Genomic DNA, 21,247 nt, shown 5'->3' with positions numbered 1-21,247 from the left:
GAAACGTTGTTCTTAAACTGTTTGACTATTTGCTCACACAGTTGTGGACAAAGGGGTGTACCTCGCCCCATCCTTTCTTGTGAAAGACTGAGCATTTTTTGGGAAGCTGTTTTTATACCCAATCATGGCACCCACCTGTTCCCAATTAGCCTGCACACCTGTGGGATGTTCCAAATAAGTGTTTGATGAGCATTCCTCAACTTTATCAGTATTTATTGCCACCTTTCCCAGCTTCTTTGTCACGTGTTGCTGGCATCAAATTCTAAAGTTAATGATTATTTGCAACAAAAAAAAAGTTTATCAGTTTGAACATCAAATATGTTGTCTTTGTAGCATATTCAACTGAATATGGGTTGAAAATGATTTGCAAATCATTGTATTCCGTTTATATTTACATCTAACACAATTTCCCAACTCATATGGAAACGGGGTTTGTACATGAGATTTCCAATTCATCATCTATTATTACACACAAAAATGTGTTTTATTTTGCCCTTTCAATATCTACTCCGTCTATTTGTATTTGTGTTTGACTTTCTCTTCTACTGTTAACAAATAGTATTATTTTAGTTTTACTGAGATTCAAATATAGTCTGTTTTTGTCAAACCATATCTTTAATTTGTTAATTTCTTCTGTTATTTGTATTAGCTTCTGTGTGTTCTCTCCTGAACAAAGTGCCGTTGTGTCATTTGCAAATAATACTAACTTTTAGTCCTTTGTAACTTTACAAATGTCATTTATATAGAGATTGAACAATTTTGTTCCAAGTATTGATCCTTGAGGTACGCCACAAACTAGGAACAAAGTTAAACAGACCACAAGCACCCGAAACAGACTACAAAGTAACCATCTATATGCCATATAGATGATATATAGCAGCTTGATTGGCAACCAGGAGTAGGTGTGTCTAGAGTGCCAGTCAGAGACAGGTGAGGGAGGCAGCACTCAGGACAGAGGTGCAGTGACAAGAAATAGAAACCAAAAAATGAGCACTGCACAGGAAAAGACCTAGAACACAGGAAGTTGATGTCAAACCAAAATACTCATTAATGATGCATTGTAATACATAGAAGACATAATTTAACACTAGAATATTCTTTTAAAAAACAACCATTAGATTTGAAGCGCGATGTACATGGAATTTGGGTTCATATCATTAGTTTTTGGTTAGATTTGATTCCGATAAATCTTCAGACTGCAATAAAGAAACCAATAGTGTGTTCCTAACGTGTTAATAATCACAACTGGAGAAAAGTTCTTAGAATAAATGAGCATACTTACCATTTGCATAAGTGTACAGCTCCACTAATGGACATTGGAGTGTTACTTTCAAAGGCAAAATTAAAGTATTGCTAGAAACATAATTTTATATGGAACTTTATTGTATTATATGTATAGTACATGTTCCAAAAAGAAAAAAGCATAAAATACCACCAGAATTAGAGATACAGTATTACAAGTCAAAGTGATGAAGCTTAGATTTGGTGTAACTAAACATTACCCTATACGATGAAGGCAATTGCATTTTATTGATATTTAAAATGTATTCAATGTTTATTAATGAATATTTAAATATACTAAATGTAAAATAAGATCATTAAATGAAATCTAGTTTGCTTACGCCATCATGAGCGCAACACAAGGTTGTAAATGTTTCAACTACAATTCTAAATAAGATGTCAAAAGCAAACTGAAATCAAATACACACAGCTTAAAGATTGATCAATACCTATGTATTTAATAATTTAGTAATACATAAATATGAGGATTTATCAAAATATAAAAGAAATATACCTGAACAGAACGCTCATGATGGTTACACCAAAAAGTAACGCTATAAATCGCATTTTTCCAAGTTTTTGGGACATTTTTATGCTATTTCAAAGCATCTCCTTTTTATTATCGTTGATTTTAAATGGTCAAACTAATGCATAATATATATGCATGCCCTAGTAAACAAACAAAAAAAGTCATATTTATTTTGATTGTTACATTTTGAAGTACATTTGTGCAGGTGGGTGCGAATGTATTTAATTACCAGAGCTGTACACATAACTATATCTGCATGGTACATTTGCAAACAGCTAAAATTAAGTATAAAGCAAACTATACCCTGCTACCCAAGAATGGAGAACAATTATTCTCCACAAAAGAGGAGCAATATAACCTTAGAGGAAAATCTAATTTAAAACATGCGTATGCACGTACAACACTTAAGACCTTTAGCATATCAGTACCAGTATGTGGAATATAATTATGGAATGGATTAAGCAAGGAAATCAAACAAAGCACCAATATGATTCAGTTCAAGAGACTGTTCAAACTACAAGTGTTCACAAGAAACAAAGAAAAATAATTATGATAAACAACCTAAACCATTTTTTAAAATAGATATCATTCATGTCCTAGGTGAACCATAAATGACTTAACTATTTATTTATGAGATCTTTAATGTATGTATTTAATATTTGTTTACTTACTTATTGTATAATAATGTATTACTCATTTATTTATTCACTGTTCTGTTACAGAGAACAAAGAAATGGGATGCAACTGCTATTATATGAAAAGGGGTAGGATTAAATAAGCTCTGTTTCTTCCTACTCCTTTTCAGATGTGCTGTAATGAAACAACTGGAAATATGTGATGCAGTGCATTGCATTGCAATTGTATTGTATGCATGTTCGAAATTAACTGAAACTATCCATCCATCCATCCATTTTCTACCGCTATTTCGCTATTCTTTTTCATAATATTTATTTTGCATCAATTATTATCCCTTTATCAATCCATCCATCCATCCATCCATCTTCTTCCGCTTATCCGAGGTCGGGTCGCGGGGGCAGCAGCCTAAGCAGGGAAGCCCAGACTTCCCTCTCCCCAGCCACTTCATCCAGCTCTTCCCGTGGTACCCCGAGGCGTTCCCAGGCCAGCCGGGAGACATAGTCTTCCCAACGTATCCTGGGTCTTCCCCGCGGCCTCCTACCGGTCGGACGTGCCCTAAACACCTCTGTAGGGAGGCGTTCGGGTGGCATCCTGACCAGATGCCCGAACCACCTCATCTGGCTCCTCTCGATGTGGAGGAGCAGCGGCTTTACTTTGAGCTCCTCCCTTTATCAATCCATTATTCCTATTCTCTTCATGGTCACAGTCCGGCTGGAACCTATCACAGCTTACTTAAGATATAAGGTGGTGTACAGCCTAAAACTGATCACCAGTCACACTTACGAACAATTTAGAGAATTTTGAGTCTTCAGAATACCTCTCAATAGAACCCACACAAGCACAGATATGGTGTTTTGATGTGCGATTTTTGATAGACATAACCATTAATAATTACACAAAAATTGCCGACATTAGTGGTCCATTAAAAACAAAAGATTGTTGATCAGTTTTAGTATAGAAAGCTGCTACTCACAGAAAGCACGTGATAATTATATCACCTGCCTACGTATTTGTTGGATCGATCACCCCTGATGTTTATATGGCTGTCATTTGTTGTTTGTTCCATTATCAGTTCCTAATAACAAGGATTGACTGTAGAACGCCTCAACATGTTTTATGACGCCTTGTTTTCAATGAACACTTAGGCCTACTATTATACTGTATTTTAATGTTGGTTATTATGGTGGTACTTGGAGAGCCAAGTGTTTTCTTGTACTTGGTGAAAAAGTTTGAGAACCACTGATGTAGATTTTTGTTGCCAATGCACCGAAAGAGCAGAGCATCGCAAGGGACTGTAGAGGACACCATAGACACCATACTTCCTAGACAGCCCACTTTTTTTTTTTCCTGACATCTTTTTATCCTGCCAACAAACTGAAGAAAATATTTTTTTAGCAGACGGGGGAAGCAGCTGCCAGTCGCTGTGCACATTTTTAATACAAACTGTCATTGAATCTGTGCTTCAATAACCCACTGTATAACATATAAAGCAAGCTGCAAACTTTTAGACTATTGTCCAACTTGTCTTGTAAAGCAGCTGAATGGGAAAGGATAACATGCATTTGTGTATTTTATTGTTTAACCGGTTCGCCTATTTATTCATAAACATCCCGTAGTATTTGTCACCATTACATATTTGTCCAAACATTGCTTTATATCAAGGATGTTACAGTATTGGACGATTTTCTTGAAAAAGTATGTTGCAGATTAATGCCTCCTATTGCCAATCACAAACACAGATCCACTGGCTAACACTGTATTTATTTTTAGTTCCCCGGCTGACAAGTGACTAGCAGCTAATTATGTGTCTAATTATGTATGCTAATCACCTATATTATGGCAAACAAACTGCATTTCTTTGTACCCGTATTTTCCGCACCATAAGCCGCCCTGGGTTATAAGCCGCGCCTTCAATGAACGGCATATTTCAAAACTTTGTCCACCTATAAGCCGCCCCGTGTTATAAGCCGCATCTAACTGCGCTAAAGGAATGTCAAAAAAACAGTCAGATAGGTCAGTCAAACTTTAATAATATATTAAAAACCAGCGTGATGTGGGCGCGCATGGAGTCGTATATCAACATGGACGGAGCTGCGTGAAAAAAGCCACCCGGCCTCTTCGCGTAAACTTACCTTAACCACTCGCTCATCTTTTCTTCATCCATCCATCCCTTCGAGTTAGCTTTTATGATGACGCCGGCTGGAAAGGTCTCTTTTGGCAAGGTCTTCCTTTTGAATATCACCATGGGTGGAAGTTTCTGGCCATTAGCATGGCAAGCTAGAACCACAGTGAAGGATGACTTCTCATTTCCTGTGGTGCGAATATTCACCGTACGTGCTCCCGTTGTATCCACAGTGCGGTTCACAGGAATATCAAAAGTCAGTGGAACCTCGTCCATGTTGATAATGTTCTCTGGCCGGATCTTTTTTTCAGCTATCTTGTTTTTACAATATGCACGGAAAGTAGCCAGCTTTTCTTGAAAGTCTTTAGGCAGTTGCTGTGAAATAGTAGTCCGTGTGCGGATGGAGAGATTGCGTCTTTTCATGAACCGGAAACCTGTCGCTTAGTAGGAGCCATTTTGTGGTCTTTACAGATGTAAACACACAAAGGAAATGAAACGTAATATCCGCGCGCTTCTTCTTCTTCTACGCGGGCGGGTGGTTGCTTACAGTAGAAGAAGAAGCGCTTCCTGTTCTATGGGGGCGGGTGCTTACCTTGGCGGTTGCTTGCGTAGAAGAAGAAGCACTTCCTCTTCTACGGGGAAAAAAGATGGCGGCTGTTTACCGTAGTTGCGAGACCGAAACTTTATGAAAATTAATCTTAATATTAATCCATATATAAAGCGCACCGGGTTATAAGCCGCACTGTCAGCTTTTGAGTAAATTTGTGGTTTTTAGGTGCGGCTAATAGTGCGGAAAATACGGTATATTAATTATCATTATCAAGGACAAGGCTAAACATGTTACACATCGAAAGCAAGCCAGGAGCAGGCATGCTAATAGCCAAGCTAACTGCTAGGCTAGCTTTAAACAACACCAATAAATAAGTGCTCAGTAAAGTTTAAGGAGTGTAGATAGGACCGCATTACAGTGAATAGTAACGCAACCGACAGATAATCTTTAATATCACTTGACAAATCTTTTTTGATAATGTATAGGGATCTATTTTATTGCATAGTTTGTTTGTTTTTTGCTCTTATCGGCTTTTAATGGCAAGATCTGGGCTCCTTGCGTACTCAGATAATTTGGACTCTGTTTGCTGCACAGTAGCCTATTGGTTTGGTGGCCCACCATTTTGTTTACTTCTTTTCAAAAGGCACGTGACCGAATACAACCGATAACACACACATAGCAAAAGGACAACGCTATATTACACAAGCAGTATATTATTCAATATACCGTATTTTTCGGAGTATAAGTCGCACCGGAGTATAAGTCGCACCTGCCGAAAATGCATAATAAAAAAGGAAAAAAACATATATTAGTCGCACTGGAGCCCGGCCAAACTATGAAAAAAACTGCGACTTATAGTCCGAAAAATACGGTAGCTTATTTAAGTGTGTATGAACCAGGGTTAAAAGCACAGTTGGATGTAAACCCTTACTCTTGTTGCCAAATAGTGACACACTGAATCTGTGAATATTTGCCTTAATTGTAAAAACTAACAAGCAGCAGGGCTGAAATATAGCTACTCTAAATTACATTCTAGAGTTTAGTTTCCACTATAACTTTGTTGAAAAGCCCATTGAATATAGAGCAATCTGTATCACTATTGCTGAGTGCATCCATGCCATTATCGCAATGTGCTGCCTGAAAGCCTGCCATCAGAGTTGCAGTCTCCAGTAAAGCAGCTCAGACTGTGCTTACACTGGCAAAAAGGCTTTATTTCTCAGTAAAATATCTGAAACCATTTTGAGCTGACGATTTAATACTGCAAATACATTTATTCATCACCACAATTAGGTACACCAGTGTACGTAATGAGGACCATTAAGGTCCGAATCAAAAGATGCACGTTTCAAACGAAAATTCTCAGTCTTGATCGATACTCTCATATGGATTTTTTTCAGCAATATGTTTCGTAGGGCTGTGGTAGTTTTTTTTAATTTATATATATATATATATATATTTTGGATCCCTTCCTTGACTACATTAGAGAGGCAAATGCTAAAAAGGTAACAGCACTTTTTTGGAAATGTTGCCCATTGTTCACAATCCTTATGAGAGACATGACGATGGAGGTTATTTTTTTGTTGTTGCATTCTAAATATTAAATAAATGCCAACAAAAGTCTGCTTATAAAGGAGCCGCGCCATTCTGTAGAGCCCTTAAAAAACATTCAAACACCTTCATTAGGGGTTTATATACCCGATGTAAGTATATGTGTAATGTAGTAACAGACACATTTATAATAACATATAATATGTACGTATATTGATCATTTTAAGCATACACGGCGCATTAATTTAAAAAACGCACCACAACGTTTGCTTTTTATTTTCTCTATTACTGATTACTGCTCACTGCAGACTTCATCAGAGCCAACAGATATAATAAAACATCACTTACTGTGCAATGTCGGCTGTCATTAGGATGCCGACTGCTAGGATGTACATATATTCCCATTTAGATGAAAATGTCTTATAATAATCGCAAAGAAACCAAGCGTCTTTCCATGTCGTTCAGCGTGGACAAAGAATCAGAGCCTATTTTTGTATTTAAGAAAGCACACACTTTGTTATTTTTATATGAAAATGTTCTTTTTTTGGTACTCTGGCTGTCAGAGTACCAACTTGTCGGAATAGGTCTTTAGACTTCTTCTTTTCAGATTAGATGCATGATTTGTGATCTATAATAAACTTCCAGGGAGAAAGGAAGCGAGGAAACACCTCGCCAGTCGATCATGTCGAAATTGTACACAGGCTTGTGATCAAGGCACCGCTATACATAGTTTGTATGCATTAGCGCCTATAATAACAATACCACTAATACTCGGTTAATATTCAAATCACTAAATGTAAATGGAGCGGTTTTTGAATGGTTATTTATCGGGTTTTATGGGCGAAATAGAGGAGCTCCCATTGGCTCCCCGGACTTTTATTTACCTTTGTTTACAAGTTAGAATGCATAGAAAAAATGCATTCTACTTTGTCGTCATGTCTTTCATAATGGTTGTGAACGATAGGCAAGATTCCCAAAAGAAGTGCAGAAATAAAATTTACATTTTTAAACTTAAATCTAGGGCAGCACGGTGGAAGAGGGGTTAGTGCGTCTGCCTCACAATACGAAGGTCCTGAGTAGTCTTGGGTTCAAGCTCGGGATCTTTCTGTGTGGAGTTTGCATGTTCTCCCTGTGACTGCGTGGGTTCTCTCCGGGTACTCCGGCTTCCTCCCACCTCCAAAGACATGCACCTGGGGATAGGTTGATTGGCAACACTAAATTGGCCCTAAGTGTGTGAATGTGAGTGTGAATGTTGTCTGTCTATCTGTGTTGGCCCTGTGATGAGGTGGCGACTTGTCCAGGGTGTACCCCGCCTTCCGCCCAATTGTAGCTGAGATAGGCTCCAGCGCCCCCCGCGACCCCGAAGGGAATAAGCGGTAGAAAATGGATGGATGGAAACTTAAATCTAACTCAGTAAAACGTATACTTCCATCAAGACTAAAGACTTAATTTGGATCAGCATCCAATTGTACAATGTCATATTGTACCTCCTGCAGATACATAAATGTAGAAGAATTTAAAAAAAATGTTGAAATATGCACTAAAGGCTTGATTAACTAAGATCCCAAATAACAAATGCTAAACAGTGTGTGCAAACTATAAAAAAAAATATAGAAAAGTGCAGTCTAGACAACATAATCTATTTTTAGCACACCTAAGGTACACTGTCGTAGGCGCCCTGCAAAAGTGATGATGATGCGCTGGAATGATCCAGGCGCAAGAAAATGCATGTTGCAAAAAGTTTGTTCATATATTGTAGAAGAAAACACCAAAACAAATTAATTGGATTTGTTTTAATCAGCCTAAGTCATCCAGCAGCTATAAAATTCTAAAATAACATTGCTGAATAGACCATTTTATTTCTGACAGTCCAAATATGTTAACACACATAGGATGTACGATTCTCTCTCCATTGTCTGTATTTGCAGCGTGATCTCCTCCTTTTAAATCCATTTGTGCATAACTGTGCCAGTTTTCACAAACCTTCCCAATGTGCTAAATATAGACTCAAAAACAGCCGCCAGTTTAAGGTTTGATAAATTACATTGCAGCGTTAAATGGTTTCCCTATTTTCTGGACTATAGAGTGCCCCCGGTATATAAGCCGCACCTTTTTTTTTTTCCATATAGCTGCACCAGACTATAAACTGCAGATGTTGTGAAATTTGTTATTTACACAGAAATAATTTGTAAATATTTATTTACATACCTTAATTGTTTCCAAACGGGGTCTGTAACTCAGCAGTAAAACGGATGATCAAAAAAACCTCAAAATCATCGTCATTGACCCATTAGCTGCCAAAGCTAGCTCTCCAATCAGCTAAACAGATTTAATAACTCCACGGTGATGTTTTTGTGAATTTATTGAGGAATTTGTGAAACTGAAACAATACAAACAGAATGCCGTTGTAAGTTAATAATACTAACACAGACACATGCAAATGTGTTAGCATATTAGCTAATGCTAAAAGCGCTAGCTTCATTACATCATGATAGCATGTACAAATGCATGAAAACACTCCTGCAGACATCACACATAGGACGGTTTCGTCAGTAATAATTGTTTTAGGTGTATTATAAAACTTACAAACGTTGCTTTGAGTGATGAACGAAGAATCCATATGAGTAGAAAAGCTATGGACGTCTAGAAGATGGAAAGGCACGTGTACTTCCGGTTCAAAGCATTAAACAGCAGGATACACTGTAAAGGTTCACCCGTCAGAGCCTGCAGTGAGCAAACTCGTCCAAAAGATGGCGCCATAGCAATAACAATAACACATAATTTCAGTGTATTGGCATGTGTTTAATGAAAACTATTTGCTTTATGCCCGTCAGCAAAGCAAAATGTATAAATTAGCCTCATCGCTTTATAAGCCGCAGGGTTTAAGCGAAATTACAATATTTTTTCAACTGCTTCTTCCCTTATTTTAGGCGTTCTAATAACCAGTGTATATTCTGCATATTGTGAGTCTGACCATGAAGGCAAACACGCTAAATTGATTGTGCTCAATATTTATCTCATTTAAGAGACGCAAGCTCAGTAGATCAACTATGCAGTCTGCATTAAGTAGATCAGGTCGTCATATGCAGTGTGATAGGAACAGCAATTTAACCTGCTTGAAAATGTGTACGAAATCAGGGCAGTGATGTCTCTTATTCGTCGCTGCTTTTGCTTTTAGACACTTTTAATCAGTAAGAAAAATAACTTTATCGAAAAGTTTACATTTGTTTGAAGATTTAGTTTTCTGTGCCAGCTCTGTTTCCACTTACTTCACATTGTCGTCATCTCTTATTCGTGGTTTCCTTCCCTTCTCGCCCTCCTGACTTCTTCCTCCATTTCCCCCACTTTTGCAGATAATGAGGATTGAATTTAGTCAATTTGATGTGGAACAGGGTTGTGGGATTTTTCCTTCCTGCTTATCTGGGGACACCAGGCCTTCCCAGATTGGCTGGCCACCTAACCTGCCATTGTGGCAAGCAACAAGCCCCCAACCCCCTGCATCACACACACCTTAAACCAAACCCCACCCCCATTTATGTGGTCACTATCTTTTTTATTAGTCATATCTTCTCAGATTAAAACATACGCTTCAATTATCCACATCCTCTGTCTTTTTCTTCCACAACCATGACTTGAGAGAGTGCAGGTTACTATGATGCAGGATGTGTAGAGAATATCCAAGGTTAAAAGTAAGAATACAACTGTAATTAATAACAGGTCTTTTCAATTAAAGTTTTGATATCATTATAGCATCCGTTCTATCAACAAACCATCATGCTTTATTTTTCCTTCTGAACTCTGCCTCTATGTCATCGTCCCCATCCCTTTATCTCCCCTCAGCAAGATGCCCTCCCCCTACTTTCATGCCTTCTTGACACCATCTCTATCATCTTTTTTTCCCTCATTCTTTATTCAGTAATAGTATAACCTTTTTTCATCCAAAAAAGAAGCTGGTGTGGAATAATTGGGTTGAAATAAAGCAGCATGGGGAGCTGATAGTTCTGATCTAGTATTTAAATAATGAAAAGGAAGCAGAGCTTTTTTCTGACACACATTTCTCTGAACTTTGTTTTTGTATATGTAATTACCCGTATTTTTATCGACATAAGATCGGTAGATGCAGAAAAATTAAATGGAAGGGACTTAAATATTTTTCTTAGGTTATTAGGGTTGGTTTAGTACGGGGATCAGCAACCCGCTGCTCAAGAGCCGCATGCGGGTCTTTAGCGCCGCCCTAGTGGCTCCCTGGACATCTTTCAGAGATGTGTGAAAATGGAAAAAGATGAAGAAAAAAAATTTTTTTGTTTTAATATATTTTCTGTAGGAGAACAAACATGACACGAACCTTCCTAATTGTTAGAAATCCCACTGTTTATGTTATACATGCTTCACTGATGAGTGTATTTGGCAAGTACCGTTTTGTCCTACTAATTTCAGCGATCCTTGAACTCATCGTAGTTTGATTACATGTGCAACTTTCTCCGACACTGCCACAGAAAGACGTGTTATATGCCACTCCTTATATGTCTCATTTTGTTCATCAAACGTTTTATGCTGTGCGTGAATGCACCAAGGTGAGCTTTGTTGATATTATTGACTTGTAGGAGTGTTAATCAGGCATATTTGGTCAGTGCATGACAGCAAGCTAATCGATGCTAACATACTATTTAGGCTAACTGTATGTACATATCTGCGATGAGGTGGCGACTTGTCCAGGGTGTACCCCGCCTTCCGCCCGATTGTAGCTGAGATAGGCTCCAGCGCCCCCGCGACCCCGAAGGGAATAAGCGGTAGAAAATGGATGGATGGATGTATGTACATATTGCATCATTATGCCTCGTTTGTAGCTATATTTGAGCTCATTTAATTCTCTTTACTTATGTCCTCTGTGTATTTAATTTATATTTGCGTGTCTCATGACACATTATCTGTATATAATATTGGCTGCATTTCTCATAGTTGTTTGTGTGTCATGTTGTTACAGACCACAGCAAATGTTACTCAGCTTGCAAAGACTGTAATAAATCTATTAGAAGAAGACAGCCTGCCGTTTCCTTAACTTGGACACACATTTATACCTTTGGCCATTCAAGCCAGTAATTTCCAGGAGTTATCTCATCCTGTGAGAAGCCTCCATTTTACTAATGATTTCCAATGTTGCAAAAATGTGTGGAATAAAAATTAAAATACAACATTTCTGTCAACAAAGATATCTGTCAGTCTTTGGTAGTAGGCTAATTCAGCTAATATAGACACTTACATCATGGGTTGCCTTCATTATAAGACTTATATAATGCTTTTTATTTTTTGCGGCTCCAGATATATTTTTTTGCCGACACTGGGTTAGTAGGACAGTAGTAACGTGGCTTGATGTGAAGAATGTAAGTTAGTTGTAGGAAAAGGCTTAAAAAAATGTTTTAAGGCTGTCAAAAATAACAAGTTATTTAATGTAATTAATCACCAACAAATATTGCATTAATCATGCATATACTCAAATTAATGACGCCATTTATTTTGACTGTGCATGGGCCGTAACACAACGCTAAGATAAGTGAAGAGACTTTGACTGTTGCTCACTGGCTTTTTTATTTTAAAAATTCACTATTACTAAGATTTTAGATAAAACTGTTACCAAGATTTGTACAAATAGATGACGTGCATTCAGGTAAAATATGTTGAAAAAATGTTCCTGTGCAGTATGACTTTCTAACAATAAAATTGTATTTGTGTCCAAATACTGGGCTCTTTTTTTAAGTTGATTTAATTCATGCAAGCCATTATTGGCCTTTGGTTAATGATGATTAATCAAAATTCATCTGATTTTAAAATACAAGTAGTACAGGAACACTTTCTATTTACATGTCTTTACATGTTTATTTTAACACCACAAATGCAGTGAAATTGGATTTACAAATAATTTGTCCGTTTCAGGCTTGGGAAAAATTCGAGATGAAATTGTGGAAGGCTAAATTTTGAATGTCTTCCAAATTCCAATTCCGTTCTATTAATTGGAATTTAATTTGTATTGAGGTTGTGAACAAGAAGTAAAATTGCTCTTCCAATGGGTGCTCCCGACTTTGCTTACTATACCACGCTCCCTTGGTTACTGTTGTCATGTTCCATAAACGTTTGTCGTCGCAATCGCTTAAGAAGGGGCCAAACTACTTTACCCAAGGATACAGTCAGGACATGTGTGTTTCGGAAAGGCGGAAATTGCGATGAATTGCAGGTTAATGGCAAGTGCTGGCAGTCAATGCCTAAAAATCAGCCCCCACATAAGATAAGACTGCACATTCAATTTTACCAGGAAAAATTGAAGATTACTGCTGCTGACCTGCTCTATGGAGATGGAGATTTCAAGTTCCAACAGGACTTGGCGCCTGCACACAGCCCAAAATCTACCCGTGCCTGGTTTACGGACCATGGTATTTCTGTTCTAAATTGGCCCGCCAACTCCCCTGACCTTAGCCCCATAGAAAATCTGTGGGGTATTGTGAAAAGGAAGATGCAGAATGCCAGACCCAAAAACGCAGAAGACTTGAAGGCCACTATCAGAGCAACCTGGGCTCTCATAACACCTGAGCAGTGCCAGAAACTCATCGACTCCATGCCACGCCGCATTAACGCAGTAATTGAGGCAAAAGGAGCTCCAACCAAGTATTGAGTATTGTACATGCTCATATTTTTCATTTTCATACTTTTCAGTTGGCCAACATTTCTAAAAATCCCTTTTTTGTATTAGCCTTAAGTAATATTCTAATTTTGTGACACATGGAATTTTGGATTTTCATTTGTTGCCACTTCAAATCATCAAAATTAAATGAAATAAACATTTGAATGCATCAGTCTGTGTGCAATGAATAAATATAATGTACAAGTTACACCTTTTGAATGCAATTACTGAAATAAATCAAGTTTTTCAAAATATTCTAATTTACTGGCTTTTACCTGTATGTGCTTTGCTTGAGGTTTTTTGCTGGTCTCAAATTAACAATTTGGCCCATTGTGTTGGTATACAATTAAAAGTCATGAAAATTGTCACTTTCAAATTATATTTCCGATTTGAGGGATTTTAAACCTTGAACCTTGTTTAAACGTGTCCAACTATTCCTGTTGCTTGGTTTTAAGAATTATTTGCGATTTTAACATTCTATGAAGTTGAGCCAATTCAATTCAAATTCCGATTATTTAAATTGATTTAATACGCATGTTTCGTGCTTTCTCCCCCACATTTTGATGGACACACCTGCCTTGAACTATGTGGTTGAATCAGTCAAACAGTCAAAAACAGATTTAATATCATTAGGGATGTCCGATAATGGCTTTTTGCCGATATCCGATATTCCGATATTGTCCAACTCTTTAAATACCGATACCGATATCAACCGATACCGATATCAACCGATATATACAGTCGTGGAATTAACACATTATTATGCCTAATTTGGACAACCAGGTATGGTGAAGATAAGGTACTTTTTTTTTTTAATTAATCAAACAAAATACGATAAATAAATTAAAAACATTTTCTTGAATAAGAAAGAAAATAAAACAATATAAAAACAGTTACATAGAAACTAGTAATTAATGAAAATTAGTAAAATTAACTGTTAAAGGTTAGTACTATTAGTGTACCAGCAGCACGCCCACAATCATGTGTGCTTACGGACTGTATCCCTTGCAGACTGTATTGATATATATTGATATATAATGTAGGAACCAGAATATTAATAACAGAAAGAAACAACCCTTTTGTGTGAATGAGTGTAAATGGGGGAGGGAGGTTTTTTGGGTTGGTGCACTAATTGTAAGTGTATCTTGTGTTTTTTATGTTGATTTAATAAAAATAAAAAAACGATACCGATAATAAAAAAAAAACGATACCGATAATTTCCGATATTACATTTTAACGCATTTATCGGACGATAATATCGGCAGGCCGATATAATCGGACATCTCTAAATATCATGTTTCGGCTGTTGTTTGATTGATGAATTAAGTGGAAACTTTGTAGAAACGTGACGACAGAAAGGTAGACACAGCTAATTTGTAACGCCATCTGTTATTTTTTACCCCAAGGGGACGTGAAGGAGGCATTTATTTGCTTAAGGGCATGTCACAGCAACAACTAATTGGGACCTGATGTGTAATTTGTGTAAAATGAGAATGACAAAATATCATCATGTTGGGAATTAAAATGATAGAAGAAAATAAGCATTAGATGCCAATCAGGCAAAAGACAGTTTTGTGACTTGTTCCGTGTGAGAGAATGGATGCGACATTAGAGCTATTTTAATGAATTATTATTTAAATTCAAGTTATCAGCTGCCTGGTGTGCAGGCAGCCTGAGTTCTTCATGCGTTTAACTCACCAGTCAGGCTACCAATTACAAATTAGTTACGCATAGTCTCTGCTTTTGGGAGATACAGTATGTTCCATTCCATGACACCAGTGAAAAATGCAATTCAATAAAAGTGTGCAAGATAAAGGTCATTGTGTTTTTTAGGTTTTTTTTGAAAATGTGAAAGGTTCAGCTTTGGGTCAGCAGTCTCTCTCTCAGACATGTTTATCTCTCTGCACCTTCCCCACAGTCTCAGCCGTCAATGTTGAACAGTTCAGTGATTCAGAGCGAGACCCCCAGTGTGATTCTGGAGGGACTGAGACCCGGGACCGGCTACATGGTTCAGGTGAGGGCCCGCACAGTGGCCGGCTTTGGAAGCTACAGCAAGGAGATGCTCTTCCAAACACTCATTGATGGTAAGTGTGTGGGTGCGCAGCTGGAGTGTGTGGAGGTGTGTGTGTGGGTGCTGCATGTACAACCAGGTGAGGTTGAGCTCAATTGGAAATCTGCCTGCAAAGTGAATTAAAATTGCCCGACGTGTGCGTATGGACTCTAGAAATGAAATGAAATGAATAATAACATAGTGAACACTAAACTAATCTCTGCTGTTCACTTGTGTGTTTCTGCAGATGAATTTAAGTCAGATTTGGGACAGCAGCTCTCCCTGATTGCAGGCTCCTTAGTCGGCGGCGTGTGTATTGTCTCGTTGGTAGCTATCGCCATCATTTGTGTCAGGTAATGCAACCAAAACAAACATTTACACTCACATATTGGTATTTAGTTTTTGAAAATTGACAACCCCATAAAATGCCTACCTTTGAAATGCTTAGCCAGGGCTATTCAACTGGCTGCCCTGGGGTAATGAAACCATACCGGCCCCGGAGTTTAGTTCAAAACTTGGGTGACAAACGTTTTTGCAGCAAATTCCTAAAAGCACCAGAGTATTCTTGTTGTATAGATGAACTTGGACCACTGTAAACACATTGGCAGATTTATGCATTGACATTTTAACCTAGCTAGTAAACAAAGAACAGTGGGGTGCAAACTTTTACATAAATGAGGCGTACCTCAAGGCAACCGCTTAAGTCACTTTCTTTTTGGCAGCTACAATTTGTTTTGGTAAGATGATTTATGTAACTAAGGTGTTGCTGTAGCTTATTTACTTTAGATGCTGTCTGTAGTAATTTGTTCAACGTATTTAATTATACTAGTGGTGTTCCTCAAGGTTCCATTTTGGGTCCTCTCTTTTTTGGATTTGTGCAATTCAACTGGTGGTCCCTGAGGTCAGTTCAAAAAACTTGTGAGAGACTTATTTTTTTGCAGCAAATTCTTAAAAACACCAGAGTATTGCCATATAAATGATCTTTGACTAGCTTTTTTGCAGAAGGTCCTTAAAAACAGCTGAGCGGTTCTGTCAAACGCAGTGGTGAGCCGTGCGTTTCCCACCAAGGCCTTCAGTGACTTCCGACTTCAATGATTACCACTCAAAATACCATAATGTATGTCCCCACATGACCATTGCTGGAGAAATTCTATACAGAAACACATTTACGCACTACTGCGCATTGTACAAAACGGGTTATTTTCTGGCGCATTTAAAAATCAATAAACCCGCATCAGCAATTAAAACATATCTTATGTAGTACTGTGAAAATAAAAACAGCAAAAGACATATTAAACGTGAAAAAATAAATAAATAAAATATCTGAACTCACAATTATTAGAACCCATTCGAGCTTCCGGGATTGGCCGACATCGTCTCACAAGATGTAGTTTCTCTTTAAATATCCTTCTTGAAAATGGCCTTGCAAATATATGTGTTGTCTTGTCTAATCTAATCCAGTGAGGGTTGGACTCCGCCAAGGCTGCCCTTTGTCACCGATTCTGTTCATAACTTTTATGGACAGAATTTCTAGGCGCAGTCAAGGCTTTGAGGGGATCTGGTTTGGTGGCTGCAGGATTAGGTCTCTGCTTTTTACAGATGATGTGGTCCTGATGGCTTCATCTGGCCAGGATCTTCAGCTCTCACTGGATCGGTTCGCAGCCGAGTGTGAAGCGACTGGGATGAGAATCAGCACCTCCAAGTCCGAGTCCATGGTTCTCGCCCGGAAAAGGGTGGAGTGCCATCTCCGGGTTGGGGAGGAGATCTTGCCCCAAGTGGAGGAGTTCAAGTACCTCGGAGTCTTGTTCACGAGTGAGGGAAGAGTGGATCGTGAGATCGACAGGCGGATCGGTGCGGCATCTTCAGTAATGCGGACGCTGTATCGATCCGTTGTGGTGAAGTAGGAGCTGAGCCGGAAGGCAAAGCTCTCAATTTACCGGTCGATCTACGTTCCCATCCTCACCTATGGTCATGAGCTTTGGGTCATGACCGAAAGGACAAGATCACGGGTACAAGCGGCCGAAATGAGTTTCCTCTGCCGGGTGGCGGGGCTCTCCCTTAGGGATAGGGTGAGAAGCTCTGCCATCCGGGGGGAGCTCAAAGTAAAGCCGCTGCTCCTCCACATCGAGAGGAGCCAGATGAGGTGGTTCGGGCATCTGGTCAGGATGCCACCCGAACGCCTCCCTAGGGAGGTGTTTAGGGCACGTCCGACCGGTAGAAGGCCGCGGGGAAGACCCAGGACACGTTGGGAAGACTATGTCTCCCGGCTGGCCTGGGAACGCCTCGGGGTCCCACAGGAAGAGCTGGACAAAGTGGCTGGGGAGAGGGAAGTCTGGGCTTCCCTGCTTAGGCTGCTGCCCCCGCGACCCGACCTCGGATAAGCGGAAGAAGATGGATGGATGGATGGATAGATGTCTAATCATAAAAGAAGCAGACGAGGCGTGTTGGCTGAGTTCTTAAAGTTTACTCCACAGCGTGCTCATCGAAAACACTGGCATGGTGACATTCAACCTAAACGGGGCTTTTGCGCATACGCTTCACTACTGTAGCATGCTGGGTAATGGAGTTTGTATGGTACCTAGCTCAGTGATTTTCAACCTTTTTTGAGCCGCAGCACACTTTTTACATTAACAAAATTCTGCGGCACACCACCAACCAAAATGACAGTCTAACACAGTATATAATACATATAGTTAATAATATAGTTTCTAAATGTATTTATACTCGCCTAGTGTGGAACTTGGGCCTGAGCATCTAATTTACAATGGCTTTACAAGCTCGCAGTATTAATGTTTCTGCCACAGTGTGGGACTTTTTTGATTTAGCTACGAGTTCAGCAACAAGGTAGCTAGCTTTGAGGGCTCTCTTGTTTACTTTTGTGGTTTTTCTCAGAAAAGTTGCCTGTTTCTCATTGTTTGTATTTTGTCGTACAAAATAGTCCATCGGCTTGTTTTGAACGGAAGGGTGTTTTGTTTGGAGATGGCGTTTAAGCTTGCTTGGCACCATGGCGCTATTAGATTGCTTCTCACCACACACCAAGCACTGCGGAGTCGGTGCTGTCGCATCCCCGGTGAAAGTAAATCCGAATGAAAAATAGCTTTCGCTGTATTGCCTCGAGCTCACCGTCTTGTCTTTTTTATTTTGTCGACCACACATACTAAGGCCTTCATCTGGGTCAGAATTTTGTCCAGGACCCTGTTCGGCATTTGCATTTTCCCTTCTCAAAAATTTCTCCATCACTGTCACTTGCTCGCCTCCTTTTGCTGCGATCCCAAACTGTCACTGTCACTGTCGAGCAGAGCTAACTCGATTGTCTTTACAGGTATTTATCGCCCTCTGCTGCCACCTACTGAAATTGAAGAGTATTACATTATCTGCCGCACTTCATTATAGCACAGACAGACATCTGACAATGGTTACAAGGAGATATTAAATAATTTCCCACGGCACACCTGACGATCTCTCACGGCACACTAGTGTGCCGCGGCACACTGGTTGAAAATCACTGACCTAGCTCATAACATTACAATATATATCTGCCTTAGGCCAACGAGAAGGCCTTACTGATAACAACTTGTGATCTGATCTGATCTATCGCAACTGTCTGTCAAATGTTTGTGTCTGTTCACTTAAAGTGCACGGACGCCCGCATTGTTGATTCTAAAGGCCCAAGCAGATTTGGTACAGCATGGCAACATAAGCTAACTGAATTCTGATTGGATAAAAAGGCTAACCTAAAAACAACAGCACTGGAAGGAGCATAATATGACATAACATGAAGAGAATATGAATACTTTTAGATATTTAGGGAAAGTAAATTAAGAAATGCTTTTATCTTTAATTATGATCATGATTTCTAGTTATATTAGGCCAGCAGAGAAGGCCTTGTTGACCCTGATGGCACACCACTGGTCAAACGTTAATTTTCCGGAATACACAACACAAGATTCATAGTGAAAGGGAGAAGCCTGGTCCCTCCTTTGCTATTTTTTTTGTTATCCTCCTGCGAATCAGTATCATCTGAAGTGTCCACAAATGTCCACTCCAGAGGATGCTGATTCTCAGGAGGACATACTGATTATTAAACTAATTTTAAAACATGAATGTGTAAAATGTATAAGTACTTACTATTTATGAATAATATTGAAAGATGATTGATGGAAAACATATCGTATTTGAGTCACGGTAGAGATGTAAGCAAAAGTCGAAAAAAAATAACAGCAACATGTCAGCCAATATTATTCAATTCCTGAATTTTTTTTTGCTTTTTTTCCCCTCCTGTTGATACTTGTTGACATGCCAAAATACTTCAGCTGACAGGAAGAAAACCAATTAGCTTCCCTTCTATCTGTGTATCTCTAGCTGTCTTTCTAGCTGCTTGCATCTTTTTCCAAACTCTTTGGGTGTGTGTTTTCCCATCATGCAGGAGGAGGCAGTTGAAAGAGAGTGTATATGGAGACAAGCTGCAACAGTACAACGCAGGAGGAGGTAGGATTCATTGTTTATGTTATGTTCAAATCCACACGCTGTATGATCAGCTGTATACCCACATCCAGTTGAGAAATGCACAGTTTCTGTTCTAGTTCAAACCTATTCCATCAGGTTGAGGTCAGGGTTCTCAGGTTCTTTCACACCCAACGTATATAATCATGCCTTTGTCTTTCCTCAAACTCTGGCAACAACGACTAAGGGGCCACATGGTTTGTAAAGATTTGAAAAAAAAATTTTTTAATTTAATTCTGTCATTTGTAAAATACAACGTCATAAAAGTAAAGATAACATCAACATTTCTGTTAAAGTTCAATAAAAAGATTGTTTGAATCCAATTAGGGAATGTGTAACAGTACCCTTGTAAAAATGCAGAATGCCGCATGCAACACTTCACTGTTCGCTTATCACAGGCGTCATAACATCATTAAAGTTGAAATTAGTAAGTTCACACATAGTGACAACATTTGGAAACCAGGTTGAGGTGATAGCAAAAAGGTGAAATACAATTAATCTATTGGACAAAATTATGTTTAAGTTGTATTTTTGCATTTCATAGCACATGATTGTAGTGCATTCAAGGACCCTTGATTAAAGTTCGAAACAAAGGCATCACTTGTTTTTAAAGAGAGGGGAGGCTTAACCCCTAGTACAGTGGTTCTCAAACTTGTTTCACCAAGTACCACTATAATGACCGACATTAAAATACAGTGACATAGTAGGCCTAAGTATTCATTTAAAACAAGGCAGAAGTTTTTATTTAACAAGTATATTTAATTTTTTGGGCCACTGTAACATTACACACTGTTTGAACAGTAACACTGTGTTTGAATATAAGAAAATAAAACAATGTACCTAAAGAATTAATCGAATTGGGCGTATCTGTGGTACAAATACCACAGATTGAGAAATGCCTCCCTAGTAGAGTCCCATCCATCATTCATTTTCTACGGCTTGTCCTTCTCGGGGTTGCAGGGGGCTGGAGCCTATCCCAGTTGCACTTGGGCAGAAGGCAGGCTACACCCTGGACAAGTCGCCACCTTATCGCAGGGCCAACACAGATAGACAGACACAATTCACACACTTGGACCAATTCAATGTTCACTAATAATAATTGTAACAATTATATTGATTATCAGTCAGTATTGACAATCCCATATTTAAAAAGTCAAAGACCTTATTAAAGTTGTTTGCATACAAAATCTTGGACACATTGCAAATACACGCAAAGAACTTAAGAGTTAATATCAACCAAATAAAGTCTGTAATTTGTTTTTAGTGCATGCATGTAAACATACTGAGTGTGTACATGGGGCGATGATGTTAGGCTTAGAGTCGGGTTGGGTCCCTTCATATGTCGAATAATAATA

The 21,247-nt window shown here is 38.8% G+C and overlaps 1 protein-coding gene across 3 annotated transcripts in view; it reads left to right on the top strand.

The window, feature by feature from the left end:
• Nucleotides 1–21,247, top strand: part of LOC133616421 (ephrin type-B receptor 1-like) — a 256,986-nt gene that overhangs the window by 184,935 nt on the left and 50,804 nt on the right. For all 3 annotated transcript variants that reach the window (XM_061975655.2, XM_061975657.2, XM_061975656.2), the window contains exons 10-12: nucleotides 15,258–15,423; nucleotides 15,637–15,742; nucleotides 19,816–19,877. In XM_061975655.2, coding sequence (XP_061831639.1) covers nucleotides 15,258–15,423; nucleotides 15,637–15,742; nucleotides 19,816–19,877 — 334 coding nt within the window. The remainder of the gene's footprint in view (nucleotides 1–15,257; nucleotides 15,424–15,636; nucleotides 15,743–19,815; nucleotides 19,878–21,247) is intronic.

The sequence above is a fragment of the Nerophis lumbriciformis genome, linkage group LG14 (assembly GCF_033978685.3).
Source record: "Nerophis lumbriciformis linkage group LG14, RoL_Nlum_v2.1, whole genome shotgun sequence".
NCBI lineage: Eukaryota > Metazoa > Chordata > Actinopteri > Syngnathiformes > Syngnathidae > Nerophis > Nerophis lumbriciformis.
The sequence above is the reverse complement of the archived record's forward strand: the minus strand, read 5'-3'. Positions and strand labels throughout refer to the sequence as shown.